Raw genomic sequence first — 12,657 nt, forward strand, 5'->3', positions numbered from 1 at the left:
AAAGAAGTGAGGCCACTCCATTATGTGGCTGTAGTCCCATAATGACTCTTCAAACTCTCAGGCTACGTCTGCATTGCAGTCAAAGGTGTGATCTGCAGCACCATAGACACACGTGCCCTAGCTTCAATCTAGCCAGCATGCTAAAAATAACAGTGAAGATGCAGCAGCAGGGGCTTCACCATGGGCTATACAAGGCTGCCTGGAGACCCTTGTACATACTCACGTTGTGACCCCATACTGAAGTCCATGCTGCGGGGTCTTCGCCGCTATTTTGAGCTGTGCTAGCTAGCTGAAAGTCAGCAAGGCTATGCCTACCCATGCTGCAAAGCAGCCCCTCAATTGCAATGTAGACATAGGCTTAGTCCAAGACATCCGCACACTAGAATGTCTACTAGCATTACAATCATTTAGACATTTCCATGGCATGATACAGAACTAGAGACTGACCCTGTTCTCTTACACACATGTGAGCAGTCGCAGTGACTGAGCTCTGCCATCCACACCCAGGCCTGTTAGTGCCAAATGCTGCATCAAGGGCTTTATGTTTTCCTCTGAAGCAGCTGGCAGTGGCTCAGTGCCCCTTTACTCTGAAATGGTATGACATTTCCTGTGCTCCCAAACAGGGATCTTTTGAAACAGATCCTGTTTTTACTCCTCGTAGAGATCATATGTCTTTACAAAGTGAAGTTAATTCAAATGTCCATTTTAACCTAGACTGGCACCTTAACAGAAGATGGACTAGACCTATGGGGGGTGATCGCTTCTGAAGGAAACAGGTAATGATCTTTGACAATAGATGGAGCTTGTGTTTTGTTGGATTGTGCCTGGATTTGGTCGCAGTAGTTCTCCTCCATTTCACAGCAGCAGGGTGAGCCCAGGGGATTGCTAATGGAGTCATTCAACAGTCCGAATTTGGCCACGATCAGTAGTGACTGAAATTTGCTACTTTCAGTGGCTGATCAGTGGTCTTGTGAAATGAGCTGGTTGTCTCAGCCAGATCCTGCTGACCCATGTCACAGAATACCACCATTGCTGTCACTATTTCTCATTCCTGTTGACTGTTTCAGCAGACTGAAGGGCCCAGGGAGGCTGTACTAACCTCTCCCCCTCTCTCATGGCTGAGGCATATTGGCAAGGCAGAATGGAGCAGTCTTGCTGTGCGCGTTCAGGGGATGCATAGAGTACACCCGTTTCTAGTGCCATCCACTGAGCAATTTGCCATCTGTGGAGCCAATTTCATGAAAAAATATTTATCTTTTATTTAAGATCAAATAAACCAAGGTAGGCACTGAGTCAGCAGCTACGTCTGCTTTACTGTGAGATTCGAATGTACGATGACTTGCTCAGAAGCGTGAGTTAACGAATGACACATGCGATACAAATGAAAGAGAATCAACTCTAGCAAGAGCAGAATTCATGTGGCCTGATCACAGGACAGGGATTCAATCGGTCCTTTGTTCGTGGTGTGGTTTTGTAGTTTTTATGACTAGAGGAGCTGTAGTTAAACCATGTAACGCAGCTACTTTTATGCTTTCTTATAAACCAGCTTTCAGAAAGTCCACAGCTTCGCCTCTGGTCACAGCTTGCCCTGGGGACCAACGTGCGGCACCATGGTGAGCTGTCATTCACTGATTGTTCTGGACGGGAAGATACAGGGAGATCCATTGGACCTGAAAATGTTTGAGGCAACCAATTGGGTAAGCTTTGTCTTTCTAAGATTGGGGAAAATCTTGGTACTGGCACAAGGTGGGGGCCATTCCTTACTCACTGTTGCAGGTAACCTGCTCCCAAACAGAAACCAAAGGGAATGGTCCTCCCCTGCCCAAAGAGTAGATATTGGGCAAAGAAAGTCCCATCCTGAGTCCTCCCTTCCACAAGGAGGGCAGGGATAGCTCTCCCTGAAAAGAGCCCAGCATTCTCACCATTCCACTGTCTATGTTTTTCTACTCTGACGTTTATGCAGATCAATTGGGGTTGGTAGGTTCATGAGCCCCACCTGTATTCCCAGCCTAGTTCCTTAGGCCTGGGCTACACTTAAAATTTAGGTCAACATAGCTTTGGCATGCAGGGGTATGAAAAATCCACACACCTGCGTGCTGTAGCTATGCCGACCTAAACCCCTGGGCAGCCGTAGCTAGGTCAGCAGAAGAATGCTTCTGTCACCCTAGCTACTTACTGTTGCTCATAGCTACCAACTGGGTAACTACAAAAAATAATTTTCCCTCTGTTGATACTCATACCTTCTTGTCAACTGTTGAGAAGGGGCCACATCTACGGTGATTGAATTGGCCTCGTTAACACTGCAAAAAGAAATTTTCCCTCTGTTGATATTCACCCCTTCCTGTCAAGTGTTGGAAATGGGCAACATCCACCCTAATTGAATTGGCCTCAATAGTACTGACCCCCCACTTGGTAAGGCAATTCCCATCTTTTCATGTGCTATGTATTTATACTTGCCCTTCTGTTTTTCCACTCCATGCATCTGATGAAGCAGGTTATAGCCCACGAAAGCTTATGCCCAAATAAATTTGTTAGTCTCTAAGGTGCCACAAGGACTCCTCCTTGTTTTTGTCCTGTTTGGGATGCACAGACTGCCAAGGGAGCTAAGATTATTCCACAGTATGGACCAAGAGTTGCTACTTATTAGACTTGGCTAGAAGTAAGCTAAAGTAGAACATTCGTCAGTTGTCAGAGGCAAAGACACACAGCTAGGTTGTTTTAATTCTAGCCCATAGAGGGTAGGAGCACACACATACAAGGCTAGTGTATTACAATATATTTTCCTCAAGCAGGCTGAATTCTGCGACAAAGGGTATTTCAAGAGCCAGGAAACTGAAAGACGAATGTCTGTCTTACTCAAGGATAGGACCATTAACCAATACTGCAAATCACAAGGTGGAGCGAGCTCCTGGAACTCTGAAAGTCATAGCTAGACAGAAACCATTTCAGCTGCTTAATTAACTCTTCCTCCTTGTCAGTCAGTAATGTAATGATGAAACCAGCACTAGCCTCTCATGTTTCATTTCTGAGACACATTATGGGAATGGAATGCTGGATTTTTAAAACAAGCCTGGAGGAGAAGAAAAATTTGAATCTTGGAGACATTAAAACATCAGTGTTCCTATATACCCTCTCCCATAAGTCAAAAACAATGGGACAGTCAACGAAATCGAAAGGCAACATTCTGAAACTGATAAAAGAAAATGCATTTTTACACAATCCATAATTAGTCGATGGAATTCATTGCCACAGGACTTCACTGATGCCAAGACTTAGTAGGTTTCCTAAAACGGGTTAGGATAAAGGTGGGTAAAGAACATCCACCTTTATATTAGATAGGAGAGATTACTTTATTTCTACAAAGGATATAAATCTTCATGTTTCAGAGCCTAAATCAGTCACTAAAGACGGGAGATAGGAAGAAACTTCCCCTAGGGCATGTTGTTACTGATTTCCAGTCTGGTTTCTTACGCCTGCTACTGAAGCATCTGATCATGGTCGCTGTCAGGGACAGGATTGTGAACCCGATGGATTACTGTTCTGATCCAGTGCAGCAACTCCTGTCTTCCTTATATTTAGCCCATCCTGGAAGTTTACATTTGGCTTCATGATGATGTAGGCAAACGGGATGGGGTAAATTTAACTCGCATCTAGTGGCCGATTGCAGTAACTGCAGCTCTAGAGTGAAGCAACAATGCTTAAACTAACTGGCAGATGAAATACAATGTGGATAAGTGCAAAATAATGGATATCGGAAAATATAATCCCAGCTATACATACAAAATGATGGGGTCTAAATTAGCTGTTACCACTCAAGAAAGAGATCTTGGAGACATTGGGGATAGTTCTCTGAAAACATCTACTCAATATGCAGCAGCAGTCAAAAAAGCGAACAGAATGATAGGAACCATTAGGAAAGGGATAGAGAACAAGACAAAAAATACCATAATGCCACTCTACAAATCCATGATATGCCCACACCTTGAACACTGCATGCAGTTCTGGTCACCCCACCTCAAAAAAGATAGATTAGAACTGGAAAAGGTGCAGAGAAGGGCAACAAGAACGATTAAGGGGATGGAACAGCTTCCGTATGAGGAGAGATTAAAAAGACTGGGAGTGTTTATCTTAGAAAAGAGATGACTCGGGGGAATGTGACAGAAGTCCATCAAATCATGACTGGTGTGGAGAAAGTGAATCAGGAAGTGTTATTTACTCCTTCTCATAACACAAGAACCAGGGGTCACCTAATGAAATTAACAGGCAGCAGGTTTAAAACAAACATAAGAAAGTGCTGCTTCACACAACATCCAGTCAGCCTGTGGAACTCATTGCCAGAGGATGTTGTAAAGGCCGAATGTATAATTCGGTTGAAAAAAGAACTAGATAAATCCATGGAGGATAGGTCCATCAATGGCTATTAGCCAGGACGTGCAGAGATGGTGTCCCTAGCCTCTGTTTGTCAGAAGCTGGGAATGGGTGACAGGGGATGGATCACTTGATGATTACCTGTTCTGTTCATTCCCTCTGAAGCACCTGGCATTGGCCACTGTCAGAGACAGGATACTGGGCTAGATGGACCTTTGCTCTGACCCAGCCTGGCCGTTATTATGTTCTTAATTAATTTCCACGGCCTGTGTGCTCTTTAAAGGGCAGCATCAACTAAATAAAACACAAACCAACAAACGAAATAGAACCTGCCTTGTAAGCAGTCACCTCCAGAAGGACTTGGACTGCCAAGATACACAGTGTAGGGATGGGATCTTCCCTGGTGAACAGAGCAGGGTCCTGGGAGTCGTGATTTCTGGGATCTGTTTCCAGTTCTGTCATTAACTCTTGTGTGGCCTTGGACAACTTATTGTATGCCTCAGTTTTCCCATCTGTAAACTGTACATAACCACATACAAAAACCCTTAATAAAGAATGTTAATGTTGCCCACCTCCTCTGCTCCTGTCTTCCACTGCTTCCTCCCCATTCTGGCTATGCCCCCCAGCTTCTCGCCACCCTCTGGCTCCTGCAATACCCTCTCTCCATCCCTTCCCCTTTCCAGTTCCTCACCCTTCTGCACTCAAAGTGAAGCGGCTTCCTCCTCCTCTTTGCTGCCCTAGAGCCAGTCAGGGGAGCCCTGAAAGCAAGTGCGGACAGTCTCCTTGCTGTCTCAGTCCTGGTGCCTGGAGCCACAAGGAAAGTCCAGCTCAGCCCCCGTAGCGTCAGCACGCAACATACGCCATTCTGTGGGGATGGTGCAGGCACATTCCAGTCTGACGCAGGAGATGTGAAGGGCCAAAGGATGCTGAGGCTAGATGGAATCTTTGGAGAGTTTAGCAGCCACTTGAATAAATCTCTACTGAGTGTGTGCAAACTGCAACTTTCCAAAGGCTTAAAACTTGGCCAAATTTAGTCAGATTTTCATGGGAGGAGCAGCAACAGGCACCATCCTGACCCTGGGCAACCCCCTGCCAATTGTCAAGACCCTGCTCCAACACAGGGGGCACTAGAGCTACTAAAAAAATCCTTAACAGCTAATTTGTTAACATGAGCAAAACAACATTTTCCCCGATCTCATCCCCAGAACCTGCTGAATCATTTTGGCTGAATCTTCCCATAAAAACCACAGCCTGTGGCAGACACCTGGCATGGGAGGTTTCAACCCAAGGGTAAAAGTTTGGCAAAGTTACTGCCATCCGCCTTGAATGACAATGGTGTAAGCCCCAGCGCAGTTCAGTTGCTCTGCGTTACGCCGCAGCATCGCAAGCGGCTAAAATGCCCCATTCTCGAGCAGCAATCCTTGGCACAGATAAAGCAGGTGTAAGGCGAGGGATCAGGGGATGAAGCTGGCATCCTTCTAGCACTTGAGCTGTGCTGTGCTTTCCTTTTCCCTCTCTGTGTGGTATTCTCTCTCCACTGTCCTTCTAGAAGCAGACGTGTTGGGCTACCTACACCATGTATAATACTATTTACCTTCCTCACAAGGGATGTTGTGAGGGTCACAAAAAGTCTGCTGTAAAAAACTATGAAAGTATTGGATGAAACCTCCTGGTGCGAACTTGATTATTAATTCACCATTGACCTTCATTCAGTGCAGATTGTAGAATTTATCTTAAAGTGTATGAGCTAAAATGTCCTCTTTGTCTTTAAATAAACAGGAGATCGAGGATTCCTGTGAAGTTCATGTTAAGAATGGCGAATTCACACACGCTGTTGTTATTAAACCCGGACCCAAAGCCGGCAATGTAAGCTTTTAATCACATACACACCATCTATAATTAAGTTAAATTCGAGACAACAATAATTAGCTGCTCTGTCATGAAGTCCTTGGTCACCCTGCCCCTTTACATTTCTTCAGTACATCGTTGTGCTTTCATCGACGGCAAAGAGCTTTCTCTCTAATCATTAGAAAGAAAACGCGCTGTGAATGTGGTTCTCACTGGATTGGGTGCTGCAGGGCACAGAGCAGGGAGGTGTTATTTCTGCAGTGCTGCCATTCACTTCACCACTAGTCCATTCTTGAGCAAAGACCATCACTCAGGCTGGGTTGTGAGGTGGAGATAACATACCACTGGGGCTAGGCTGAAGTTCCCTAGGTTTCTACACAGCCAGAGTGTGCTTGGCCCTTAGGCAGGGGGCACTGAGAGGAGGAAGGGTACTAGGATACTCCTCACCTCCTTGTGTGGCCTGTATAAAGGCCAGTGAGAGTCGTGGTCCCTATTCTTGTGGGAATGCAGGGGCTGCTGTGTCCCAGCTCCCCTGGGGGTGTTTGATACCCCCAAAGGGGGCAGGACCAACGGTCCGGCTTGGCTCATGCACCTGCTAGCAGAGCTGGGCAGGGAAAATAAATGAAAGGCAAATGTCCCATAACTGCTTCAGGCTGGTTTGAAAATAATCCAGCACTTTCCTAAGGGCTGGATTGTGACACCCTTACCTCCTTGGAATCGATGGCTCTACTAGGGGCTACTCACCAGAGGGGAGAGGAGCCCTCTGTTATTATATCAGAGAGATGTATCAGCTGGGGATATGGACCAGTCTATTAATTCTATGTTAATTCACAAGTGACTGGTCACACAGATCCTGCTACTTGTGTGTTTAGTGAAGTATTAAAACTGGATCTCACTGTCCAGGAAGGTTTTCCTGAAATTCAGCTTACAGGTTTCCTCCCTAGAATTTCAACGTGATGCTCCTGACCCCTCCACTCCTCACTGAATCATTCCCCTCTGCTCTGGGAGTTATCACCCCTCCGACAGATCAAATGATTGATTTTCTTCCTCTGAAGCATCCGAGTCAGCCGGGGCTGGAGATGGGACATTGGCTGGGGAGGGCTCGGGCTCTAAGGGGGCACCAAGCATTCTGTCTCTCTCTCTCTCTCTCTCAGGTGCTTGGCTGGCTGGTTGGTGCTCATATGCACAGGGCCTAACTCATCGCTATAAGTGAGGTTGGGTAGGAATTTTCCCCCAGGCCAGACTGGCAGGGACCTTGGGGGCTTCTCTCCTCCCTCTGCAGTGTGTGGGTGTGGGTCACTTGCCAGGATCATTTGGGTGCATCTCACATCATCCTTTCCCTGCCATCGCAGGGACTTGGGCACTGGTGAAGCTCGGTCCCTCCCGTTCGCTGCCTGTGGCACATCAGTCTGCTCTCCTGTGGCCGGGATGCTTATTCCGATTGTTGGGTTTATCGTGCAGGTGCTGGGGGTTGTTGGAGGTCTGGGAGATACAGCCCATCAGCCCAGATGGTCTGGTTGGCCCTTCTGGCCTTAAATTCTATGACTCTAACCACACTGCACAAAAGCCCAGAAGTCACAGTTTGTGCTCGCATGTGGCTCAGCCCCAGCACCCTGCGATGGCCCTGGGAGCAGCACAAAACCCTTTGACTTGAGGTTATAGCCTTACTGTAGCACAGTGTTTCCCAAACTTGTTCCACCGCTTGTACAGGGAAAGCCCCTGGCGGCCGGGCTGGTTTGTTTACCTGCCGCGTCCGCAGGTTTGGCCGATCGCGCTCCCAGGGGCCGCGGTTTGCTGCTCCAGGCCAATGGGAGCTGCTGGAAGCGGCGCGGGCCGAGGGATGTACTGGGCGTCACTTCCAGCAGCTCCCATTGGCCTGGAGCAGCGAACCATGGCCACTGGGAGCCGCGATCATTCGAACCTGTGGACACCGCAGGTAAACAAACCGGCCCGGCGCGCGAGGGGCTTTTCCTGCGCAAGCGGCGGAACAAGTTTGGGAACCACTGCTGTAGCATGTAGTACCTGCGCTTCTCTCCTAGGTTCCAGTGGAAGGAATTGCCATCTTACACCAGTTTCCATTTTCCTCAGCCCTGCAGAGGATGTCGGTCATAGCTCAGGAGATCGGAGGGGAGCAGCAGGTCTTCATGAAGGGTGCTCCGGAGACAGTGGCCAAGTTTTGTAGACCAGAAACCAGTAAGTAACATCTCTATAAATGCTCAAACATATGTGAGATGTGGCTTTTAAATTGTACGGAGCATGCACTATGACAGGAGAGATCTGGGTTTGATTTCTGAGCCCCGACTCTTACATCCAGACTGACAGGAGTTAGAGCTTTGCCATCACTCGACAGTGACTCATTCTGGCTGGTCTGAGTGGGATCTGATTGGATCTAACCAACCCCTGCTCAGCCAAAGCATGCTGCTGAGAGATGAACAGACAGTACAAATTGGTGGCATCCTCCACAGCAGATATTTCAAAGACAACCCTCTTGATTTTCCGGCCTACAAGCAAGCAATAACCAAGCAGTAGTATTGCGGTTTTTTTGCTCTTGGCTAAAATGACCAATATGATTCACAGCGTGAGCTAATGGTTAGAGCAGGGGACTAGAAGACAAGACTCCTGGGTTCCAGTCCAGCCGGAGCCACTCACTTGCTCTGTGTCCTTAGTCAGGTCACTTAAACTTTCTGAGCCTTGTTTACCCATCTGTAAAATGGTTAGAACAACACACCTACCTCGCAAGGCACTAGGAGAGTTTATTAACATTGATAAAGCAATTTGAGACCCTTGGATGGACAGTGATAGAAAAGGGAAGATTTGTTACTATTATTATGCCAAGTCAAATTCATCAGGCTAGTCCTGAATCAGTCACGAGGCTTATAAATAATTGGGGAAGGAGGGGTGCCCCCGGCCCTCTGATCATGGAATTCTCTCCTGTTCAAAGGCAGCCCCATGCTTCCAGACCACTTTAGCTCTCCAAAGACGGCAGATTAAGCTTGACAGCACATTGTTCTTGTCACTGTTCAGGGCAACTGCACCTGTATTTCCCTCAGGCTTCCAGCTCCACTTCAGCCTATCTTGGGTGGAGACCTGCGTCTCTTTCCTTCCTGACCAGGGTACATCAAAGCTTCACAGTTCTCTGCCTCCACTGTGTATTTCCCAGCAAAGAGAGTCTGCCTAAACAGAACTGTTTGCTTTCTCTTCAGAGGCGGATCACAGAGGGATTGGCACAGATATACGTTACCACACAGCTCTTTCAAAGCCAGCCAGCTTTTATTCTTAAGGCAAAAAGCATCATAGACAAAACATATTAAAAACAGTGAGAGAAGCTGCACATGCTAATAAGTTTACCAGGCATCTCCTCACCCTCGGGGCTTCTTTGTGGTTACAAGGGCACAGCTTTGGCTCAGAACAAGCACACAGTCTTCTGCGGCTGCAGTAAGCCCAGTCCTTCCAATCCTCCCCTAAGGACTGGGGCCCTGCGTGGCCCCGGCATCCAGTCGGTTTGCTGGATCAGGAAGAAACCCCTGAGTCAGTTCACAACCCAGGCTTTTATCCCAAAGTCTTTTCTTTGTTGGTCCCTGGAGAATCCAGTTTGAACTAGTCTATGTACTTCTCCCCCGGTGGGTGGCTTCAAAGGCTGAGAGAGGACATTCATTTGCACACACACACACAGCCCGACTAGAGCAGGAATGTACAATGCCACAACAACAGGTACACAACTGCATTTTAATGTGCCCCAAAAGGATTAACCCTCATTCAGGAAGGTGGAGCTTAATTCCGTGCAGTTTGTTCAGGGTCCTGTCACTGTTTTCTCCTGCATAGTGCCACCCGGTTTTGTCAGTGAGCTTCAGTTCTATGCAGCACGGGGCTTCAGGGTCATCGGACTGGCGCACAAAATTCTGCAGGCACGGAGGCAGGCAGCTGGCTTAACAAGGTAAGAAACAGACAGACTGCCACTGACTTACTGCATTCTGTAGCTGTCCAGCAGTGGGGGAGGGAGATTGCGGGAAGGGCTTTGGAGGACTATCCGTACTATCTGCACTCTCACATGACCTTACCTGCATCCTCAGTGCAAAGTAGGCTGGTTCCAGCCCAAACTAAAGCACAGAGCAGACTTTAACCCATCCCCTAAGCCATACACTTAAGGTCAAAAGTGCAGTAAGCATGTGCTTGACGGCTGTGTGTATGGATGGGGTGGATTGGGCAAAACCATTTACAGGAACCCAGGCTAACACTACAGTGACACATACCCTATAGGCTGATCTGACAGCACTGCAGTGGAAAGAGTAGGCAATGAATGAGTTCAGGAGGCAGTCTTCGAGAGTCTCCATTTAAAATCAGGATGTGGACCTGTCTAGGGACGCAGGAATCTTTTCTGCTGGCTGTGACAGGAATTTAACTGAGCTCTCCAGCCTAACACCCAAACTTATAGGTGTGCAACATATTTTGCAATACTGTTTTGTCCTATGGACAATATTACTAGTATAATAGGTGACATATGGATATTGTTGGCAGCGTTTCTTGTGAAGTTGTGGGTCAAGCTGCAAAGTGCAATTCTGCTCTGAAAAGTGACCCTTAAAGTGGCACCTTCAACTCAGCTGATCTGCTCACTGTGAGCATTTGCAGAATTAGACCCCACTTACCAGAGTGACTAGAACAAGTTTTGGTCCTTTCCCTCCAGTCAACCCCCGGATCCAGCCCACATCTGGGAGAGAGCTGGATTCTGTTCTGGCTCCATGCTGCAGCAACATGATTGTTAACTGAGTTCAAAAGGCAGGGCCAAACCCTGCTCTCACTGCTCCTTGTACAACTCTATTCATGCCAAGGGCGTTGCACATGTGTGAGTCAGGGCAGAGTTTGAAGACAGGGAGGCTGAAGAGGTGTAATGGAGGGTGGAATTTAGCTTGCAGCATCTTTGTTGCCAGCGATGTTGCGAGAGTCAGAAAGAACCCAGCCTGACTTTCAGATCTGAAGTTGGATTTGCAGAGCTGATAGTTACAAACAAACATATTTTAATTTATTAACTCAGTAAATACAATCTGGTGTCTCTGTGAGATAACATATGTGACCCCCTTTCCCACCCCTATGCCAATGTTACAGTTACCTTGTAGACTAGAACTAGCTAGGGAACTGCAGCTCCATTTTGGTCCCCAAGGCCACAATGAAATCAGTAACAACTCCAAAGCTAGATATACACTGCGCTTCATATACAGACCAAAGAAACAGGTTTCAATGGTAGCCGGGTTAGTCTGTATCAGCAAAAAAACAAAGAGTCCTTGTGGCACTTTAGAGACTAACCAATTTATTTGGGCATAAGCTTTCGTGGGCTAGAACCCACTTCATCAGATGTATGAAGTAAAAGATACAGGAGCAGGTATAAATACATGAAAGGATGTGGGTTTCTTTACCAAGTGTTAGGTCAGTCTAACAGGATACATCAATTAACAGCAGGATACCAAGGGAGGAGAAATAACTTTTGAAATGATAAGAGAGTGGCCCATTACAGACAGTTGACAAGAAGGTGTGAGTAACAGTAGGGAGAAATTAAGTTTAGGTTTTGTAATGACCCAACCACTCCCAGTCTTTATTCAGGCCTAATCTGATGGTATATAGTTTGCAAATTAATTTCAGTTCTGCAACTTCACATTGGAGTCTGTTTCTGAAGTTTTTTTTGTTGAAGAATTGCCACTTTGAGGTCTGTTATTGAGTGACCAGAGAGATTGAAGTGTTCTCCTACAGGTTTTTGAATGTTATGATTCCTGATGTCAGATTTGTATCCATTTATTCTTTTGCGTAGAGACTGTCTGGTTTGACCAATGTACATGGCAGCGGGGCATTGCTGGCACATGATTAGGTGACTTCTTGATACTCTTCTGGCTCTGTCAGTCTGTTTCTTCACTTTACCAGGTAGGTATTGCAGTTTTAAGAACGCTTGATAGAGATTCTGTAGGTGTTTGTCTCTGTCTGAGGGATCGGAGCAAATGTGGTTGTATGCTAGAGCTTGGCTGTAGACAATGGATTGTGTGATGTGGTCTGGGTGGAAGCTAGAGGCATGTAGGTAATTATAGCAGTCAGTAGGTTTCCGGTATAGGATGGTGTTTATGTGACCATCACGTATTAGCACTGTAGTGTCTAGGAAGTGGACCTCTTGTGTGGACTGGTCCAGGCTGAGGTTGATGGTAGGGTGGAAATCGTTGAAATCTTGGTGGAATTCCTCAAGGGCTTCCTTCCCATGGGTCCAGATGATGAAGATGTCATCAATGTAGCACAAGTAGAGTAGGGGCGTAAGGGGACGAGAGCTGAGGAAGCGTTCTAAGTCAGCCATAAAAACATTGGCATATTGAGAGGCCATGCAGGTACCCATAGAAGTCCCACTGACTTGAAGGTATAAATTGTCCGCTATACTTACCTACATGCCTCCAACTTTCATCCAGACCACAT

At 46.9% G+C, this 12,657-nt stretch overlaps 1 protein-coding gene across 1 annotated transcript in view; it reads left to right on the top strand.

Moving 5' to 3' along the window:
- Window positions 1-12,657, top strand: part of LOC119861788 (probable cation-transporting ATPase 13A4) — a 66,540-nt gene that overhangs the window by 32,194 nt on the left and 21,689 nt on the right. Inside the window, exons 13-17 of the mRNA XM_038417333.2 lie at window positions 715-776; window positions 1,547-1,697; window positions 6,148-6,234; window positions 8,256-8,409; window positions 10,039-10,150. Of these exons, the coding sequence (XP_038273261.1) occupies window positions 715-776; window positions 1,547-1,697; window positions 6,148-6,234; window positions 8,256-8,409; window positions 10,039-10,150 (566 nt within the window). The remainder of the gene's footprint in view (window positions 1-714; window positions 777-1,546; window positions 1,698-6,147; window positions 6,235-8,255; window positions 8,410-10,038; window positions 10,151-12,657) is intronic.

This window comes from Dermochelys coriacea, chromosome 9 (genome assembly GCF_009764565.3).
Source record: "Dermochelys coriacea isolate rDerCor1 chromosome 9, rDerCor1.pri.v4, whole genome shotgun sequence".
Lineage (NCBI taxonomy): Eukaryota > Metazoa > Chordata > Testudines > Dermochelyidae > Dermochelys > Dermochelys coriacea.